Raw genomic sequence first — 22,619 nt, forward strand, 5'->3', positions numbered from 1 at the left:
ACTCAGGCCCTGATCCTTCAATGCATTCTTGACAACAGTGGTCCTCAACCAGTGATGATTTTGGCCTCCAGGGGACATTTGGCAAGGCTGGGAATATTTTTGGTTATCATAACTGTGAGGGGGTGGTTACTAGCATCTAGTGGGTAGAGGCCAGGGATGTTGCTAAACATGTCACAATATTCAGGATAACCCTTTGCAACAAAGAATGATATGGTCCCAAATGTCAATAGTGCCAAGTTTGAGAAACTGATTTCCATGAATATTACTGATTTTAACAAATAAAGCCAAGAACATTTATGTTTTCCAATAAATGAAAGCAGGACAACAACACTTTTCTAAGGGATATATAGGCCTTTATCCAATTGTACCGTGACTGTTTTTCCTATGAGGTGCTTAAAGCTCTTGCAGAAAAAATAATCGACAATCTGACAACAGAGATTTATTGATTAATTTGCAACGTGAGGTACAACATAGATAACTTCATCACATGGTTACAATCCAGTATTTGTGCTTTGTAAGATAAGTGAACGTTTATTCAAGCACAACAAAAGTCTACACACAATATTCTGGGATTGTTTAAAAAATAAGTGTATTCTATTCCATTTGATAGCACAAAGAAGCACATTTCAGCATGAATTGATGGATATATTTTAAAACTGGGCATTTGGTTAATGTGTCAAATTAAGCATAATAACCTAAATTTGGACTATTTCAATAATAAATGCCTAATGAGCACTGGGCAACTATCCTAGGATGGGAGTGGGGAAGGAAGGATGGCTTACAAGGGAGCTTTCTTTGCATTTCAAAATGTGGCTGATAGAGCAGGTGAGGCCAGCATTCATGTATGAGAACCTGTTGACATTTAAAATTACTTTGTGATCTTGAAAAATAGAGTAAAAGTATAGTATATCCAGAAATCCTTAATAAACACCTCTTTGATCAAGAAAATAAAAGTCCGTGTAGGTCATTATTTGGAAGGAAAGAAGACTTATTAAGGGACATTAGATACCTTTATTTTTCAAAAGAGTAAATCTCTGTTATTAAAATAACTAAAATGTGACAAAATCTTCTTTTCCCCCAATTCAAGGCTAATATCCACGAGTCAGGGAAAGTCTATGATCCTAACTGATCATGTCAAATATGAGACCATTACCCTGCTTCTGTCATTAAAAATGTCATTGGAGTGGCGTGTCTGCTGTACAGCTACCAGCACACATGTGATGAAACAAACCATGAGCTCAATGTCAATATGTGACTTTAGACAACAATCTCTTCATAAGTTAGGAAGCTCGAAGCTAACTCAATATATTATTTAAGACAATAATCTCTTTATAATTTACAATAAAATAAAGTGGAAGTTTGTATGTCATATTATTCAAGACACAAGCAGATTTTATCTGAAAAGACTTTTTTTTTTTTTTTTTTTTTTTTTTTTTTTAATATGAGAGCTTTCTGTTAGGATAAGAATTATGTGATCATGTTACCCAAGTAATACAGGGATGGAAACAAGACAATCTTTGATTTTCCTCTTCTTCAGTTGAATGCCAATTGACACTAGTTTTCTGCTTAGCTGGGAGCCCAGACACTATTTGGGAGAAGTGGGATATTTATCAGTGGGCTGCAGGGAATAAATGAAATCACCTCAGTAGAGGACGCTGCTATCCTTTTATCAGTGTCCACTGACATTGGTTTGAAAGTGGAAATCTTTTGTATAAAAGCCTGGGGATTTCTCACTCATATCTTAAGTATTTCCCTGGGCTGGCAGCCCCTTAACATAATCAGAAAAAGGAAAATATAGGTTACAGAATACTTTTAAAAATTATTTTGACCACTGAGTTTGTTAATTAGAGATATTACAAATCATTTTATATGATTAAACATATGTGAGCGTTGTTTTCCTGGAGACTGGGTCTCATAAGCCTTCTAATTTGGGCCCCATTGAAACTTCTCTTTGTCCAGCCCTTCTAATCCAAGCTCTTTGGAACTCACCCACAAGTTGTATGAATTTGGACAGACCTATATTTTGCTTTTCCTCCAATTTATTCTGTATGCAGTGGATTTGAGTAGCAGATTTTTTTTATAGCTCTGCTAATGTGATGTGATGTTTTGAGAATGTTTAGAGCATTTAGAACAAACCACTGTAATCTAAGCTGAATAAAGGGAAGGAATGCTCTATAGGGCAGACTGCCTTATCCCAGTTCCAAGAGCCAGTCAAACAGACTCAGTCTCCCATCCTTCTGCTCCTCATACATTTTGCAGTACTGGACAACTGCATGGAAGATATCGCCCACTTTCCAGGACTTCTGATGAACCAGCCGCACGACATCTAGAAACTAAAATAAAACAGAGAGTTAGGGCTCACAGAGCATAGAGGGCCCTGAAAGCCACCTCATTCAACCACCCTCGCAAAGCCAATGGCTCTCCAGTCCCTATTTAAATGTCTCTAGTGTCAGAGGACTGTTTTCCAGGATAATCTATTTTCTTTTTAAAGATTCCAGATTATTACCAACTTCATCAACTGCTTTTTTTTTTTTTTTTCACAGCAGTTTGCCATTCACTGATTGCAGAGGATTAGATGGAATGAGACTAATTCTTTTTTTTAAGAGCCAGTCTTTTAGATATTTAGTGTTTTCTGGGGTCTGCTTTTTTCTGGGTTAGACTTTCTGTAATAGGACTGTGTATTACAGCTCCCAGTCCCTTCTATTTCTATCACAAATAAGATCTCATTGGGTGTGTAAATTTAGGCCAAATAAATCAAGTGGTAAACTTTGAAGCAGGACCACCTGTTGGTTTCTCATTCCATCCTGAGAAGCAACTCCCTCACCCTCCAGGCTAAGATGAAGGATCAGGAAAGTCTGGCTTTCCACAGCCACAGGATCAGGAAAGATGGAGGAAACACCTTAGATTTGTCACCTGGTGATTGGTACCAGTTCTATCGGCCACAACCTAGAGAGAAAGTCTGGACTGCAAGTGAAATTGAGGGCTTGAAGGGAGGAAAAATGGGGAAATAATTATAAGTGGTTCTCTTCATAGAACTGATGAAGTCCAGTGTGAAGGACTCTCTAATTTCTTAGGTACTTTCTTGAGGAAAGATGTCATGAAAGCCAGGAACTACAGGAAATATTTTAACACGTGGAATCTCATTCAGTTCTGTCACAACTCTATGATGTGGGCATTTGCAATGAAAAAGATGTGGGCTTGGAAGATGAAAAGTTGTCAGTAGGATCATGGTCTTCTAACGCTTCCGTCCAATGCTCTTTCTACCACCGTAACTTTCTGCATTTTGGTGGCAGAATAACTATGTGCCTACACATAGTAGGTGCTCCATGCATATTTGCTGAACAACAGAAGGGATGCAAGACCAAGTGTGAGTCAAATATATTCAAAGATCTCAAGAAGACTGTTTGGAATATGGATAAGTAAATTCTATGTTCTTGATATTTACTTGGAGCACTAGGAGAAAAAATAGGCTGGAAATTTGTCAGTTTTATGAGGAAGAGAGCTTTATTTGCTAAAAAGATGAGGATTGTGGTTCAGTTACTATTTCTTTGATTTTTTTTTCTAGTATTTTTAAAAATTAAATTTCTTTTCTTTTTTTTTTTTTTTTTTGGTATTTGTTTGCTCAGACTTCAGAGATCAGCCAGGAACTGGAATGCTAATTTCTTTCCAGTTTGAGTATGTTAATTCATTTCAATTACTGAGAAGTTGTCTCATAAAGATCCGCTGTTAAATGATGTTTCTTCTCCCAGCTGTGATGGTACCAACCATTTGCACAGTGACAGTAATCAGTGCTTTATTGTACTCATTTGGCTTGTATTGGCTGAATCAAAATAAAGCAATTTCCTAGGCTGGAAAATGACATCCTTAATTTTGAATACCTGGAAACATAAACATTGTCTTAAGGAGTTTTAGGATGTTGTGAAAAGGGAGACAGATGGAAGGCAGATGGTAACCACAGACAGTGATCTCCCAGCAGAAGGACAACATCTTAGCCATCTTTTCATATCTCATGCCTGCACATAGTAGGTGCTCCATGCATATTTGCTGAATGACAGAAGGGATGCAAGACCAAGTGTGAGTCAAATACATTCAAAGATCTCAAGAAGGCTGTTTGGAATATGGATAAACGTTTAGCATCATTGAGGATGAACTTTCACTAAGTATTCAGTCTTGAGTTTTGGGTAATGTATTTTCACATATATAATTTAAACATGCATCTCTTGAGGCTGTTGCTCAATAATTTTCTACTGCAAGAGCGCTCCTCGAAAATGATTGGAGGTTATAGATCTAGGAAAAGGCTGAACAGAGCCTGGAGTTGGGAGAGTGGTGGGCATGCGGCAAAATAAAAGCTGGTCATGGGGCATGTTTCTTGTCACGTGGTGACTGAGTGGGCATATACGTTGTGGGGGTGACATGTGGGGCTGCTTCATGCTCATGGTAGCAGCCATGGTGAGCCAGCTCATTCACTCCCATCAGTCTCAGTATTAGAATTTCAGAGAGGCCGGGTGCGGTGGCTCATGCCTGTAATCCCAGTACTTTGGGAGGCCGAGGTGGGTTGATCACGAGTTCAGGAGTTCGAGACTAACCTGACCAATGTGGTGAAAACCCCATCTCTATTAAACATACAAAAATTAACCAGGCGTGGTGGCGTGCACCAGTAATCACAGCTGCTCAGGGGGCTGAAGTGGGAGAATCGCTTGAACCCGGGAGGCAGAAGTTGCAGTGAGCTGAGATCTCACCACTGCACTTCAGCCTGGGTGACAGAGTGAGACTCCATCTCAAAAAAAAAAAAAAAAATGGAAAGAAAGAAAGAAAAAATTTAAAAGAAAGTATTCATTGCCTGGGACCTCTCACCATCCTTCTGAGCTTCTTGTCCATCTGATTCTTGACATTTTAGGAACAGAGTGCAAACCCTTTAGGTTAAGGCTTTGCTAATGATGAAAATACTTTTGGGAAGGGAAACATTTCAAGCAGCTATTAGTGATTTATGGAGATACATAAAAATAATTTTGTGAGCTGTTACTTATTATCTAAGAGTGTATGTAAGATCCAAGCCACGATTTTGATTCAACAAAGGGATGATGACATGTGGCTTTGGAATAGTGGTCTTGAAGGGAATAAAGGGGAGAAAGGCTAAAATGACAGCTTTTGTGTGATTCCACTAAGCAGGCTTTTCCTCACTCTCCAGCTCTTACTGGAAATCTAGAAAGTAGAGCTCCTAGTGCAGAAGGTGGGGACATTGAATTTCTGAGGTCTCACTGGGAAAGGCTCACAGGTTGTTGATTTGTTTCTCGAGATTTCGCCAAAGCATCCCCAGTAGTCTTGGTGTCTCCTTTCACTTAGCAAGTCTGAAAAGATTCCATCGATGAAAACATGACATTTGCCTTGGCTCCTTTCTGTAAACCGTGGCTCACGGGACCACCACCTTATCCCCAGCTTTTATCTCTGAGTCACTGTCTGGGTGGGGGAAGAATCAAAGCTTTGGAGCAGATGCCAATATTTTCCCAGAATTCTCCCTGCCTCATACTTTTCCAGAAGCCCTAACACCAGCTTCTTTCCATCTATTTGGGGCCTGTGAAGGACAATCTCTCCAAACTTGTCAAAATAACCCACCAGCTAGGCCACTCTGCATATAGTTTGTGGTGTGGTCACAAGCTGGAATCTGTCATGATTTCTAAGTCCAGGCTGATATCCCAAAAAAGTGGCATTTAACAATGGTCTGGCCCCACTACACAGAGCATGCTCTGAGGCTATGATGACTTAATCTTGGATATTGAGACCTGGAAACATCTTTGGGGCTGATGAGCAAGAAGATCTCATGTTTTCTTTTCTTCCATTAAAAAAAGGTAAGAATGAAAAATGATTGTGAAGAAGTCAGAAAAGGACATTCTAGTTCTTTACTGGGCTGAAATTTTAAAACCACGTCCTACTCAGCAGCAATTCCTAGAGCTCTCGTTGTGTCTGTTCATGCTATTGCCTGGGTATTTTCACAATCAGCTTTAGCATGTCAGGATCTGAGTTTTTCTTTCAATGGTATTGAAAAATAAAAATGAAAATATTTCATTTTCTGCCATTTCACAATCAGTAATAATGAGGTTCCCTTCCCTTAAATCATAGTTGGCATTTCGAAGGTTTTGTCTTAGGAAACTAGAAGAATTTACATTCTATCATCTGTAGACTCGTTTGAAGAAAAGAATCACATAGGAGATAGTTTTTATATTCTCAGGTGCATTTAATAAATTAGATTAATTGTTTACAAAATTGTATCATGAAATCTATGGGAGTTGTTGCAAGTTGTATAATTTTTTGGAAACATTCAACTTAGGTTTCTGAAAGCAACTACATCCTTTTGCTCCAAGGCAGAATTAGATTGCATTAAGCATAAGAGAGTTGGTTCTTATATTGCTCCTGCAATTAAGGCCCGTAGAGCTACCAGCCTTAGCCTTGGCTGCACCCTGGAACCCCAGGCACCTTTACAAAACCCTGATGCCTGGGCAGCATTGCCGGAGAAGATTCTGATCTAATTGATTGGAGCACTGGAGTTTGTAAAACCTCCCTGTGTTACTCTAACACGCACTAAATCTGACTAAAGAAATCAGTTCAAGGCACTTTATTATGATTACAGATGAAGCGCCTCAGTATTGAATTCTTCCTAATTTTCCCCTTCCTTTGCGATGAGTTTCTTTGAAACTAATAACCTTAACTGTAGTTTTTTTGTCTTCGTATCTGCAAAGTTAAGTCAAAAGTCAATACCATCAAAATGGAGACTATTATTCTAAGTGAAGTAACTCAGGAGTGGAAAACCTAACATTGTATGTTCTCACTCAAAAGTGGTAGCTAAGTTATGAGGATGCAAAGGCATAAGAATGATATAATGGACTTTGGAGAGAATCTTAGATGACTCAAAAAAAATTAGAAGATTTTATTCCTAAAATTACATTATTTAGAATTAAAGTTCTTGGGCTGGTGCTAATTGAATGAGTGAAATATCATTTAATATCCTTCTTAATAACATTAGCGGAATGTCTATTTTCTCAGAAAACGAGTTATATCCAAAAAGAAGTATTCTCTTTGAGAATTGAAAATCAGGTTGGGATAAACAAATACCAAGTCAGGGCATGATTTATGTAACCCAGGTGTTTGTGAGACACCTCTTACCCTTGCACCGATGGGGGATTTCTGAGACATATATTCATATAACATTGTTTCTTCAAGAAGATACATTGTATAAACATCTATTCCATTAAGGTACCACCTAAAAATCTACCATGTCATACTCTTATTCAGTAAGTGGCAGGCGATAGAGCTGGAACCAGCTCATCTTTCATTTTCCCATGAGCCTGGGAATGTATTCCTGAGAATGCTTTTCTCTCTTCTATATAGAAGAGGGTCTTTGGGACAGTGTATGGCATGGGCGTAGGCTCACATGTGATTGTGTTTTTTTATTGCACCCTTTGCAGCTGAGTGGTAAGGTTGGAGGAGAATTTATCAAGTAGTGAACCACTCAACACCTTGTGAATGAAGGTATGACAAGTATAGCAAGGTGCCTAGAATAATTTTGGGTATAACAGCAGGCAGGCATAGGCATGAAAGGACGTATTAATTACCAGTTGGTAAAAGGTTGAAGTGAGAGAGGGTATGAACAGTGAATTAGATCTCCTTTTCAATTTTTCCTATAGTCGATCCCATGGACTCGTGATGCAGAAATAGAGAAGCTGCTCTAACTACCGTAAGCAGGGGCAAGAAGGTAAAGAACATTCCATTTCAGACTGCTAGATTTTGGCACAGATAATTAAAATGCAATTACACAGTTAAAAAAAATCCAGATTGTAAGCCCAAGGTCATTTAACTTGAGAAAGGTCCTTTTAAAATAAAGAACTACTGAGAAGTATTTTATGGAGAAAGCAGGGTGCAGGGACTTGGCCTGGGAAATCGTTCATGTACCTGATTTGCTCCTTAGTCAAAAAGGGACAATAATATCTGGTCTGTTTTTTCACAGGCTTGTTGAGAAGCAAGTAGGATGAGGCACATGGAGGCACCGTGTGACAACAAGACATGAAAATCCTACCCGGTGGCTTGATAGGCAGGATCCTAAAACAGTACTCAAGGTTTTTCACCCTAATCCCTGGGACTATGAATAAGATGAGATATCATACCCTTATTACGCTACCTTACATGGCAAAAAGGATTTATCAGTTACCTTTGAGTTAATCAGAAACCTATCTGGTGATTATAATCTAATAACACATATTCTTTTTTTTTTTTTTTTTGAGACAAAGTCTCAAGTCTCAGTCTGCCACCAGGATGCCAGGATGGAGTGCAGTGGTGAAATCTTGGCTCACTGCAACCTCCACCTCCTGGGTTCAAGCAATTCTCCTGTCTCAGCCCCCTGAGTAGCTAGGATTACAGGTGCCTGCCATCACACCCGGCTATTTTTTTTTTTTTTTTTTTTTTTTTAAGTAGAGATGTGGTTTCACCATATTGCAGGCTGGTCTTGAACTCCTGACCTCAGGTGATCTGCCCACCTCAGCCTCCCAAACGGCTGGGATTATAGGCATGAGCCACCGCACCTGGCCTAATCACACAAACTCTTTAAAGACAGAGCTTTTTCTGGCTGGTGGCTGAGGTATCAGAGAGATTGATACCAAAAGGACATAAAGGAGCCATGTGACAGGGAATGTGGGTGGCTCTGGGAGCTGAGAGCGGCCCTCTGCTGACAGCCAGCAGGGAAACAGGACCTCAGTCCTACAACCACCTGAAACTGAGTTAGCACAACAACCTGAAGGAGCTTGGACTCCTTCTGTTCCCTGGAACTTCTGGATAAGTGCCTAGTCAGGCTAATGCCTTCATTTCCGCCTTGTAAAACCTAAAGCAAAGATTACAATGGAACTCACCCTAACTTCAGACCTATGGAGCTGAGTGCTGTTTTAAGCTGGTAAATTTGTGGCAGTTTGTTACACAGCAATAGAAAACTAATATGTTATTATTAATTTGAAATCTTTTAAAACGAGTCTACTTTTAAACTATGGAAAATTGAGCTTGAAGACATTGGCAGACAGATTCATGCCTTACTCTTAATAGCTAAGATTCTACCACAGTTACAGATATAGAATTAGAGTGATAGTTACTATTAATTTTGATGTTGGCCAAGGATCCCTTGCCTAGCTTTATATTTCTGGTAGGTGGAGAATAATAAATAAAAAGTCTTCCTAATGCAAATCTGTTTGGAAGGGAATTAAAAATGCCTTCTCTTGGCTTGTTTTAGATGTCAATGTGGCTTTACTTTGATTTCTGTTATATATCAGGTTCTTCTTTCTTTCTTTTATTTAAAGGAGTGCTATGAAGAAGTTTGTCCCAGAGCAAAAAAACACCAAAAACTAAGAGACTCTAAAAAAGTTCCCAACCCCCCAATTTGCTTTTCTCACAACCACCTACTAGCCAAGACAAAGTAAGGATCAAAGAAATGCTAATTATATTATATTTACACAGGTGGAAGATTTCAATGTTCTAGCTACAATTTTAAGGTCAAGAACAGTCAGCATCAAATAATTCAAATGGAAATAGGGCATTTACTGAGCATTTACTGAGTTTCCAGTGGTGATAAAAACACAAAGCTTCATTGATACCCAAACCTGGAACATGATACCTTTTCAATTCTGTTTTCCTGAGACTTCTTAAAGTAGATGGTGGGAATCCCAAGTTCAGAGGCAGCTATCCACTGCAGGGTGGCTCGGAGCTCGGCATCCGGACACTCTGGCTCCAGGTCAAAGTTGATCACCAGCAGGCTCCTCTGGGGGCTGGCTGTTCCCATGGGCAGTCCAGATGCAGGCGCTGGGCACAGACACAACCACAGCCTTATCCCTCTTTCCAAAGGGAGAGCCCAGGCAATTGTGTGTCAAAAGTATGGGAAGGTGGCTTACCCTCTACGCTTTCTGACTGTCCTTTAAGAATCTCCTTTTCTTCTAGTAATTCACTTTGGGAGAAAACAACAGTATATGATTGGTAATGTTTAGAAGAATAAGCTGTAAATGAAAGATGAGGCGATGATCTTACTGATCTAAAGGCTTCTGAGGTTCATTCTGGATTTATTGTTTTTGTAGAGTGGAGTAATGCTGGGAAAATACCAATGTGGCTATTATGTAGGATCACTGGGTCTGCAATAAATGTCCTCCTCCAACAACAACAGGCCAGATAACTCAAGTTACTTTAGTTAGGATAGCTGGTGTGGGAGACTGAGAGATGCATCCTCTTCTCTTCAACCTCCTTACCATAAACCTTCATAGGTTTAAACAATCAAAGAGAGATTTTGTGGGTAACTGTTCTGATTTGGAGATTTATTCTTCCGCATTTTACTTTCATGTTAATGAATCATATGTTCCCATCTTGTCACTGTTTTTTTTTTCTATACTACAATAGCAACCTAGCTTTTATTTTATTTAAAAAATAATTTTACAGGTATATGGTTCTTTGATCTGAAATAAGAAAAAAGACAACCGGCTGGGTGTGGTGGCTCATGCCTGTAATCCCAGCACTTTGGGAGGTTGAGGCGGGCGGATCACAAGGTCAGGAGATCGAGACCATCCTGACTAACATGGTGAAACCCCGTCTCTACCGAAAATACAAAAAATCAGCCAGGCGTGGTGGCGGGTACCTGTAGTCCCAGCTACTCAGGAGGCTGAGGCAGGAGAATGGCGTGAACTCAGGAGGCGGAGTTTGCAGTGAGCTGAGATCACGCCACTGCACTCCAGCCTGGGCGACAGAGCAAGACTCTGTCTCAAAAAAAAAAAAAAAAAAAAAAAAAAAAAGAAAAAGAAAAAAGACAACCAACAAACTGCAGAACTTACATTTGACAGAAAAATATCTCAATTAAAACTTTTCTTTTTCTTTCTTTTTATTGGGGAAGTGTAGTAGGCTGGGTGGTTTAGAATGAGGGACTCATAACTGAAGTATTTCATTAGATATGGTAGAGTTCAATATCGGAGGTGTTTTCATATGGTGTGTACTTATTACAGAGCCTTGCACGTAGTGGGAGGACTTGGTAAATGTTTCTAAAGTAAGAACATATGGCCAGCAGCTGAAAGGAAGTGGCTATCCTGGGAAGCCTGTGGTTGTCCTATATTTTTGTCGTGTCTAGAAATTGGAGTACAGGAGCCCTTAAAAATGTGTTGTTTGATGTTAGACAATTCTCTCATTCTGTTACTAAGATATGGTTGAAAAATTCCATTGCGTTCCTGATGTTAAGAGAAAGAGTATAGTAATTCTTTCATTCATACATATTTATTTGCAGAAATGTTAATTTTTCAAGGATCTAGATTTTCTTCTAGATCTCTATGCAAGTGACATTGGGGGTATGACAAATGGGAGGCACAGTTTCTGCTGTTTTGGATGCTGACCATGGAGGTGATTTCTTGGCTTTCTTGGAATACAGATTTTCCCTGGGGTCATAGGCTCATAGGCTCATACTGCAGAGAAAGTTGGGAAAAGTAGCTAAATAAATGTTTCCTGAAAGAGAAAAATAAATTTACCCCAAGGTAGTTTTTGTTTGTTTGTTTTGGTTTTTGGTTTCTCCTTAAAACAAAACAAAACAAAAAAACAAGATAATGTGTACGTTCATCTCCACTGAATAATGGCTGTGTGGAGCAACAAAAGATGCACCGTCACCCTCAATCACTGAGGAACACACCCGGTTAAATGGTGAAATAAGAGTGCTGTAGTTATAGATAGTGATGGAGAAAATAGGTCAGGGAGCAACTTTAGCCTACACTTATTTATCATTGTTCTGAAATTTCAGAAATCTCCAAATCATAAGCTAAATCAGAATGGTCAAAAATAGATTTTGATCATTTAAATTTTCCAGAATAACCACATATTCTAGAAGTAGTCCTGACCTCATGTTGCCCTCTCTTTCTGCGGCATATTTTAGGATGCATGTACTTCCTAGAAGTACTCGTCCTTCTCTAAATCCTTTTTTCCTTTGGTCTTAAGGAAGTCCCCATATTGTGGAGAGCATAGTCACTGGGTGAGAATGACACATATCCATCATGACAACCATTTAATATTAGACACATTTAGTAGTGATAATCCCAGGTTTCTACATGTAAAGGAAAAGCCATTCACATTTGATTTTACTGAAGTGATGATGTTTCACAGTGAAGACTATTGAGTAGTCTTCTTTAGTTGGCATGGTATAATTTAAATGGATTTTTGCTTCTGTTTCTAGGTAGGTAAAATGACATACACTTCAGATTATATTGATAAGTTTTATCTGAAATAATTATTCCACAGGGGGCAGATTTGAAACCCAGAAAGCAGGTGGTGGCAGGGCAGGGCCTATTCTAGGCTTGAATTCTTGCTCCAGTGACATGGAACCACAGCAGTACAGACACGATGAGGTCAGTGGTTGGGCACACCCTGAATGATCAAAATGGATTGCCAGATGGAATTGGAGTAGTGGTCTCACAATCACTGCATCTCAGTGGCTACTTACTTAATCATGGGAGAAGATGGCATGCTTTCCTGATAAATGTCCAGGTCCATAATGCCAAGACTGCTAGTGGCACTACTGTTGCCATTGCTGACAAAGCAAAAGTTTACATATTAATGCCCGTCTCCAGCCCCTAACATGCTGCTGACAGTGATGTTCCATTGTTGTACAAGCTCCTTCCTTTGGTCCCCAGAAGAATATCGCTTTGTGCCTAGGACACCTCAATTAATATTTATTTCTGACCAAATTAAGAGAAATCATAATGAGACATAAGCCTAACAGGCTCAGCAGATACTAATAATACTACTAATAATTTGTGAACAATACTAAGTTGTGATACCACTTTTTGAAGTGGTATCACAGCTGGTAGATCACACCCAGGGGATAACAATCAGTATGCCTCATTTCTTCATTCTAGTTACAGCGAAGGTATTTATCTATTGGCAAGAGATTTCTTGCTGCTGGGGACACCTGCAGAGATGAAGGAACTTCTGAAAACATGGGCTGGCAGAAACCAGTTTTGACAGAAACCAGTGGACTCATGTTCTCCCTTTGCCATTTGGGGGATTTTCTCAGGGACATTCCATAGGATTTCATAGGCTAAGCATCTGGCTTGTTATTTTCCTATGAGACTACAGAACCCCAAGTACAAAGCTGGGCAGTGTCAATGTTTTATTGGTCCTTTATCTTACAATCTTCAAGAAAGAGCAACACCTGGTACCTTTTTTATTGTAGAGAAGGAGGACCCAGATTGCATCATTTTCATAGGCTGCACAATCAACATATGGTCTAGTTACTAGCCTGGAACTTACTGACTGAAACACAGCAAAGTTGAGCCAATTTTTAGGCTCTGTTTGTGCTTGTGAAATGAAATATAGCCAATTTTACCAAACCACTCAGTCTCCTCACACCTTCTCTGTTTCCAGTGACATCTTTTTCAAGCAAGGCTTTCAAAGGGTGAGTGGTGGTGCATCGTGTAGTGGGACAGTTTTCTCCTGAATATACCAAGAGTAGATGGTACTCTAAGAGTAGAAAATATCAACTGGATGCCTTCAATTTTAAATTCTTGTCTTAGCTTTTGAGGGGGACATCAGATATATTCACATATTGAAACCTGATGACTCAAAATTGCACTGGAGGTAATCAACCCTGTAAACCTTACTGTTGAGTCCAAAGATTCGAGTTCTCTTTGCTTTTTGTTTCTATCTTGTAATACTTTCCACTAGTTTTAGAAGTTTTGACAAACCGTTTAACATTGTGAAATGTTAAGTCGAAACAGACTAAACTCCCAGAAATAAAACTTTCCAAGAGTCATACATACACCCAGATGCCGATCCCATTTTCCAGTCGGCCTCTGTGCAAAGCCTGCGGTCCAGTATCAAATGAGATTTTGGGCAGAAACACAGGGAGTCTTTTAGAGGTTCCGCCTCAACAGGGAATAGTTTTTAGTTAAAGTCTCCTGATCGGCTTGAGCCCTTCCAGATCTGATGTCTCCTAATCTCCTCTCTGGCTTTGTGGGAGGAACAATACAGAGGCAGGGGAGATGGAGGGAGGAACAGTCAGGCCAAACAATAGAACACAGTGTGGAAACACTTGCCTCGTGTAAACCCAGCCTGTGTTGCATCTGAAATACAAACGAACCAGAGGCAGAGCATCAAACACACTAGGTGTAAAAGCAGCTCACCATTGAAAAAACATTTCAGTTGTTATCACAGAATGTACTAGCTGGGGCTTGCAGGGAAGGGAACGCAGCTCATTCTTAATCACGGCCAATGAAATTTAAGCCATAACTGGATGTTAAGATACCTCTCAGCACACAAATCATGACAGGCAGGCACCTTGACATAGTGGGAACTTTCCTTTTTTTTGTTCTCTCCTCCTCTCTTTATTAGAGACCCTTTGCAGAGAACCATTAAAGCGTATTTTTTAGAATCTGTGTTGAGAACAATTTCCCTGGGAAGTCAAGGGAAGAGCAGGTACCTCATGGATCGCTCACTGAGCTGCAGAAAGCTACTTGTGTCATCTGGGTTGTCCTCCTCATTGGCAAGCTGTGTCCAGCTGCCTGTGCTCTCCTCACTGCTGCTTGGAGGGTTGGGGGACTCATCGGGGGCTCTGGCTTCTGTGGAGGCTTCAGTCTGTGGTACATCTCTGGCATCAAGGCTGTCACTGTAGAGGGCAGGATATTATTACCAAGAGAGGCAGCACACACACACACCCACCCACCCACCCACCCACACACACACACACACACACAGAAACTTCACAGAGCCACTTTGTAGAGTCCCAATAAACAGGACGTCACTGGACACAGGCAGAGTCTCCCTGAGCTGATCCTTCTGCTGGTTCTCCAGGTACCATTTGCCTTTTCAGGATTACTCCCCATCAGCCAGCTTTTCCATCTCTTCTATTAATCTCTGTCTACTGACTCCCTCCAATCATTTGAAACACAGGTTGAATGTATGTAGCCTGGCCTACACACAAAAGAATTATCGAGGAACAATGGTGTTTAAAAAGAAGACACACAAAGCATTCACCCCAGAGATTATGACTCAGCGTTTCTGGAAGGAGGCCCACAAATCTGCATTTTCATCCATCACTCCTGGTTGATTCTAACGCAAGAGGATCATTAGAAAAATACCTGCCCCGTTTCTGGTGATTTTTACCAAGTCATTTTGCACTGACTTGGTAAAAAGCAAGATGCTTCTATATTTTGATATACATATCCTCTGTATTTTGTACTTGCACTGTATTTTGTGCTGTGTTTTACCCCATCTCATCCCTCTGAAACCCCTGATTTATATCAGCACCACTCTTTTGAGCACTTGAATTTTTAGACCAAGGAGCTCTCCAGAGCATTTAACCCTTGATCTGACAGGCCTTTGTTCTAGAAACTTCTCCTCCCCGGCCTCCTGTGAATTTCTGTCTCTGATCCCTTCTTGCCTGGAACCCAGTTCTCTGTTTTTCCTTTAAGTGTAGCTATAGCTGACTCTGATTGATTTCCTGTCCTCCTTTCCACAGTCAGTTCCTAAGCAATCTCCTTGCCTGTCTATGAAAATAGCTTCCGAGTCTGGATCCCAGTCAGGATCCTTCTTCTAGATTCTGGGGCTCTTTTATCAGTGGGTCTTCTGCATAGCTCATTAACATCTCGAAATCAATAGATCTAAAATGAATTCTAATTGCCTTCCCACCCTCTTCCCGGGCTTCTTATTTCCATTGACTTTTCTGAGTGCCTAGGCTTAAAATCTTGCAGTCTTCCAATTTCTTCTCTTTGCCCTTTACATTCAATAAATTTCTATGTTCAATCAGTTCCAACTCTAAAGTATCTTTTACTTACTCACTCATCCCTGTCTCCGTGTTCATGAAATTATTAGGCTGGTGCAAAAGTAATTGCGGTTTTTGCAATTACTTTTAATGGCAAAACCCTCAATTATTATTGCACCAACACAATGTTTCAATTTGTCTTTCTAAATTGCTAGAATTCCAGATTCCGAAGGAAGACTTCCTGTAGATGAAGATCCAGAAGCCCAGTGAGATTGGAGGGCTTATCCTGAAACAGGAGTTGGTACTAGACATTTAGACGTTGAGTTTTGCGATCGGTGGGCATTGCACCACTTGTGCTTGCCAGGACTATATTGCACCAGCCTTCCAACGGTTGTGCCTCAACTAGTCATCCACTTTCAAAACCTTCTTAACCCTGGTGCCAGATTAAAGTTCCTAAAGCATATTGTTGGTTGCTCTCGTGAGGAGCCTTCAGGAACTTCCTGAAGCCAAACTCTATATGTCATGGCCTTCCCCTGCTTACCAAGTTTCATGTGCCTCAACCCTAATCACTACTAAACAAACAAAACTATCTACTGTTTTTCAAAAATGCAGGGATTTCTTGCCTCCCAGCCTTCGCCTAGCTGAGTCCTCTGACCAAATGGTGGAGAAGTGTGCTTTGAGCATACTTTCTGCCATCCAACTGCTGTAGATTCCCGTTCCACGACTTGTCACCTGTTCAACTTAGGTAAGTTAATAAATTTCTCCAAGAAAAGTAATAACATCTCATAAAGGTTTTTGGAAGATATAAATTAGAAAAAAATTCATTTAATGCATTTGGCTTAGTGCCTGTATATAAGTATCCAATAAGTATTCCTCCTTATTAATAAATTATATAATTCATTAAGTCTAATAACATGCTTTTTTAAAGAATCATAAGTCTAATAACACGCTTTTTTGATCTTTGCTTCTCACTACTCCTCAAGCCTCAGCCAAGACACTCCCACCTCCCCAAAACATTTCTCAATCTCCTTAGCTGGAGCTCTCTCCCTTGAATGGTTGAAGTAATCTATTTGTTTTTCTTTCTTTTTGGTGAAATGGAAAGCTTCCTGACTCACATTCTGGTACATACAGTTATTTGTGTATATAATATTCATTATTAAGAATTTTTGCACTTTTTTGTATTTTAAGAACAGAGCTGTGAATACATAAACTATTCTTTGGATGAATATGTTATTGCTAAAAGTATCTAGTTTTATAAGTAGAGCCACACTCCCAGTCTACAGAGCTCCACTTGTTAAGCTGTAAACTGTGAAAGATCTGAGATGTTGCACTACTTGCAAGCTAATAGTTGTTTTTTGTTTGTTTGTTTGTTTGAGACAAAGTCTTGCTCTGTTGCCCAGGCTGAAGTGCAGTAGCGTGATCTTGGCTCGCTGCAACCTACACCTCCCAGATATAAGCAATTCCCCTGCCTCAGCCTCCCAAGTAGCTGGGATTACAGGCATGTATCACCACGTCTGGCTAATTTTTTTACTTTTAGTAGAGATGGGTTTTGCCATGTTGGCCAGGCTGGTCTCGAACTCAAGTGATCTGCACTCCTGAGCCTCCCAAAATGCTGGGATTACAGGCATGAACCACCGCGCCTGGCCTTTAGGGTTAATATACAATCACCCTTTAATTCAGGTGTCAGTGCCCTTTGCTCAGGAAACTCCGAGTGTACAGAAATGTAAATATGTTCATGGAAATTTGTCTGCAGACTATTTACAGGGTCATCAAAAACTAACAGTATTTATGTTTTTGACATTAACAGACATAAATGACTACAAACAAAAAGCAACAGCATATTTTGCTATTGACAATAAAAATAGAGTCACTTGATCTAGTAGATGCTGGAATGCTTTACTCCAGGCCATGGTACCCTGACTGTGGAGAACACAGGCTGCTGACTATACACACTGGGAATTACCCTCAGTGAAGGAATTCCTTGCCAAGGTTAGACCCTTTCCCAGTGAGGATCCTAATGTCTGGCTAATACAGAGATACAAAAGCCCACTCCTTGCTTCCATTTGCATCAAAACTGACAGACCATCCCATCTTTAGCGTTTCCTGCAGGATGTGCCAAGGCCTCAGTTGCAAACACATTTGGGGAGGACCTCTCCTCTTGGCCAATCTTGCCTTTCTCACTTCCTTACATGTGTATGCACATATTTCTGCAGAGAAGTCCCTGACAAATTATCTGCCTGCAATTCCCCCTCTCAGAGTCTTTTCCTGGGGAATACAACCTAAGACAGGTGGCCTCTTTCATTGAAAGTAAAATCAATTTGGTTACAGAAAGGTCTATATAATTTTCCTCAGTCTTAGAATTAGTACTGTTATCCCTTCTCTGAGAATGGTTATATTTTAAAAATTTAAAAAAGTTCTCATATAGAGAGCAGAGTTTCAAATGCATAACTTTTTGAGTGTGATTAAAAATCTCCTTTTTGGTATGTGAACTCGCCACCGCAGGAATTTTACAAAAGGTTTTGGATGTTTGCTCCTGACAGTCCTTCTCACAGCGTTCTGGGTAGGTTTGGCATTAAGGTGTGGTTATTTCTAGTATGCTATGCTGCTAACACTTTGTGAAAGAAGGTCCTTGCTTGGTTTTTTCTTTTTGAAATATTGAGATTTTTCCAAATCGTGCAAGGGGGAAGGAGGGGAATGGTGCAGCCAAAGAGGCAGCATGGACTTAAATTCAAATGAAAGAAAAGTTCATTGATGACAAATGGAAGTAATACACATATTCCCAACACAGTGCAAATGAGCCAAGGACCAGATACAAAGGAGAAGGTTCCCAAACCATTCATTTGCCTAGTTAAAAAGTCATTTCCTGGACCAATTTCTTACTAAGTTAGAATCTCCTGTTATTAGAAACATTTATTCCAGGCTATTTCTTACTAAAGAACTTAAATCTCAGTGATTGACATCCAACATCCTTATTAAAAAATGAGTCTGTTAGTGTATTTTACTTTATCTTAATTTCATGCTCTATTTAAAGTAAATCTCACGTTCCATGTCACATAACTAGGAATTCAGAATGAGTAATCGTCATCCACAACACTAGTTTTCATTTTCTTTTGAGAGAAATGTATAGTTCTGCTTATTTGTGAATAATGCATAGAGGTGTTGTGCAGATGCATGCAGATGGCTTCCTTCTTATCTTACATGTCATCCACAGAGATTCAGAGGACTACGTCATAGCAAATTCCACCACAGAATCTAATCTCTGAGTTGGCAGAGATTTTAGAGACCATCTAGCCTGTAATTTCCATTAGGGTTCACTTTTTTTTTTTTTTTTTTTTGGTGAGATGGAGTCTTGCTCTGTTGCCCAGGCTGGAGTGCAGTGGCACGATCTCGGCTCACTGCAAGCTCCACCTCCCGGGTTCTGGCCATTCTCCTGCCTCAGTCTCCTGAGTAGCTGGGACAACAGGTGCGTGCCACCGTGCCCGGCTTTTTTTTTTTTTTTTTTTTTTTTTTTTAGTTGAGACAGGGTTTCACCCTGGTCTCGATCTCCTGACCTTGTGATCCACCTGCCTCGGCCTCCCAAAGTGCTGGGATTACAGGCATGAGCTACCGCACCCAGCCATGGTTCACTCTTGATGTTGCATGTTCTATAGGCGTTAACAAATGTATAATGACTAATATCATACAGCATAAGTTCAGTGCCCTAAAAATCCTCTGTGCTCTACCTATTCATCCTTCCTGCCCTCTAACCTCTGACAACCACTGATCTTTTTATTGTCTCCATAGTTTTGCCTTTTTCAGAATATCATATAGTTGGAATTATATAGCATGCAGCATCTTAAGATTGGCAACATTTGGCCAGGTGTGGTGGCTCACACCTGTAATTCCAGCACTTTGGGAGGCCAAGGCGGGCAGATCACCTGAGGTCAGGAGTTCGAGACCAGCCTGGCCAACATAGCAAAACCCCATCTCTACTAAAAGTACAAAAATTATTTGGCCGGGCGTGGTGGTTCATGCCTGTAGTCCCAGCACTTTGGGAGGCTGAGGCGGGTGGATCACGAGGTCAGGAGATGGAGACCATCCTGGCTAACATGGTGAAACCCTATCTCTACTAAATATACAAACAATTAGCCGGGCATGGTGGTGGGCGCCTGTAGTCCCAGTTACCTGGGAGGCTGAGGTAGGAGAATCACTTGAACCCACAAGGTGGAGGTTGCAGTGAGTCAAGATGGCACCACTGCACTCCAGCCTGGGAGACAGAGTGAGACTCCATCTCAAAAAAAAAAAAAAAAAAAAAAATTGACATTTAATACTATGCATTTAAGCATTTAAGATTCTTCTGTATCTTTTCATGGCTTGATAGTTCTTTTTTGTTAGGGCTGAATAAAATTATATTGTTTGGATGTACCACAGTTTATCCATTTACCTACTGAAGAATCCCTGGTTGCTTCTAAGTTTTGGCAATTCTAACTAAAGCTACTATAAACATCTGTGTGCAGGTTTTTATATGGGCATAAGTGTTCAACGTATTTGGCTAAATACCAAGGAGCAGGATTGCTGGGTTGTATGCTAAGAGTATCTAGTTTTGTAAAACACTCCCCAAATGTCTTCAAAAGTGGCTGCTTCATTTTGCATTCCAATCAGCAATGAATGAGTTTCTGTTGCTCCACATCTTTGCCAGCATCTGGTTTTGTCAGTATTTTGAATTTTGGGGTTCTAATACGTATGTGGTGGTATCTGATTGTTTTGATTTGCAAGTCCCTAAGGACATAATGTTGAGCATCTTTCTATATGCTTAGATGCTATCCGTACATGTTCTTTGGTGAAGGGTCTCTTCAGGTCTCTTGATCATTTTTCAAGTTTTGTATTATCTTTAATGGACAAATAATAATTGTATCTATGTATGGGATACAATACGATAATTTGATATATGTATACACTGTGGAATAATTAAATCAGGGTAATAAGAATATCCATCATGCCAAATATTTATTATTTATTTTTGATGAGAACATTTAAAACCTTCTCTTTTAGCTATTTTGAGATATATGATACATTATTATTAACTGTAGTCACCTTTCTGTGCTATAGAGCACCAGAACATGTTCTTTCTAACTGTAGCTTTTTACCTATTGACAAGAATCTTCCTTTCTCTGTCCACTTCCCCCAGTCCCCAGCCTCTGGAAATCATAGTTTTACTCTCTCCTTCTATGAGTTTGACTTTTAAAGATTCCATACGTAAGTGAGATCAGACTGTATTTGTCTCTCTGTGTTTGGCATGTTTCATTTAACATAAAATCCTCAAGGTTCATTCATATTGTCACAAATGGCAGAATTTCCTGATTTCAAAATATACTACAAAGCAATAATAATTAAAACAGGATGGTAATGGCATAAAAACAGACACATTGACCAATGATATAGGATAGAGAGTCCAGAAATAAGCCCACCTATCTATAATCAACTGATTTTTGACAAAGGTGCCAAAAACACACAATGAAGGATAGTCTCTTCAATAAATGGTGTGGAAAAACTGAATATCCACATACAGAAGACTAAAAATGAACCCTTTTCTCACCTCTTACATAAAAATCAACTAAAAATGGATTAAATACTTACATGTAAGGACTAAAACTATAAAACTACTAGAAGAAAACATAGCTGAAAAACTCCATGACATTGCTTATTTTTAAATCAGTTTATCTTTATGTTGTTGAGTTTTAAGAGTTCTTTGTATATTTCGGGTAATAGTCTTTTATTAGATATGTATTTAGAAATATTTTCTCCCAATCTGTGGCTTGTCTTCATTCTCTTGTCAGTGTCTTTCATAGAGCAAAAGTTTTTAATTTTAATAAAGTCTATCTTATCAAGCCTTTCTTTCATAGATTGTGCCTTTGGTGTATCTAAAATGTCATTGCCATACCCATGATCCATCTAGATTTGTCTCCTACATTATCTTCTAGGAGTTTTTTTTTTTTTTTTTTCTGAGACAGAGTCTTGCTTTGTCACCCAGGCTGAGAGTGCGGTGGTGTGATCTTGGCTCACTGCAACCTCTACCTCCCAGGTTCAAGAGATTCTCCTGTCTCAGCCTCCTGAGTAGCTGGGATTGTAGGCGCACCACCACACCCAACTAATTTTTGTATTTTTAGCAGAGACAGCATTTCACCATGTTGGCTGGGCTGTCTCAAACTCCTGACTTCAGATGATTCACCATCCTTGGCCTCCTAAAGTGCTGGGATTACAGGCTTGAGCCACTGTACCCGGCCATTCCAGGAGTTATATAGCTTTGTGTTTACATTTAGGTCTGTGATCCATTCGTGTTATTTTTTGCAAAGGGTGTAATGTCCATGTCTAGATTCATTTTCTTTGGCATGTAAATGTCCAGTTGTTTCTGTACTGTTTGTTGAAAAGACTATTTTTTCTTCAATATATTGCCTTTGTTTCTTTGTCAAAGATCCATTGACTGTATTTGTGGGTGTCTATTATTTGGCTCTCTGTTCTGTTCCATTGATTGATTTATCAATTCTTTTGCCAATACCACACTATCTTCATTACTATAGCTGTACAGTAAATCATCATGTCAGGTAGTCTCAATTCTCTGACTTTGTTCTTCCTCTTCAATCTTGTGTTCAATATTCTTCATCTTTTGGTCTCCATATAAACTTTGGAATTAGTTTGTTGATATCTGCAAAATAATTTGCTGGAATTTTGATTGGGATTGCAATGAATTATAGATTCAGTTGGGAAGAACTGACATCTTGACAATATTGAATCTTCCTATTAATGAATAGCCTTTATTTTTGAAGGAATTTTTGCTGGACAAAGTATACTAGGGTGACAGTTTTTTTTCTCCTTCAGCGTAGTATAGTTGTCATGC

The 22,619-nt window shown here is 39.6% G+C and overlaps 1 protein-coding gene across 2 annotated transcripts in view; it reads right to left on the reverse strand.

Annotated features, from left to right (window-relative positions):
- Positions 1–419: 419 nt before the first annotated feature.
- The window catches only part of SPHKAP (SPHK1 interactor, AKAP domain containing), a 195,850-nt gene continuing 173,650 nt past the window's right edge, over positions 420–22,619 (reverse strand). The window contains exons 8-12 of one of the 2 annotated variants that reach the window (XM_001111587.5): positions 14,465–14,650; positions 12,488–12,574; positions 9,921–9,973; positions 9,647–9,831; positions 420–2,333 (exon numbers count right to left, since the gene is read on the reverse strand). In XM_001111587.5, coding sequence (XP_001111587.4) covers positions 2,190–2,333; positions 9,647–9,831; positions 9,921–9,973; positions 12,488–12,574; positions 14,465–14,650 — 655 coding nt within the window. In that variant the 3' untranslated portion in view covers positions 420–2,189. The remainder of the gene's footprint in view (positions 2,334–9,646; positions 9,832–9,920; positions 9,974–12,487; positions 12,575–14,464; positions 14,651–22,619) is intronic. The other variant, XM_001111626.5, reaches the window with a different exon arrangement.

Source organism: Macaca mulatta, chromosome 12, assembly GCF_049350105.2.
Source record: "Macaca mulatta isolate MMU2019108-1 chromosome 12, T2T-MMU8v2.0, whole genome shotgun sequence".
Taxonomy (NCBI): domain Eukaryota; kingdom Metazoa; phylum Chordata; class Mammalia; order Primates; family Cercopithecidae; genus Macaca; species Macaca mulatta.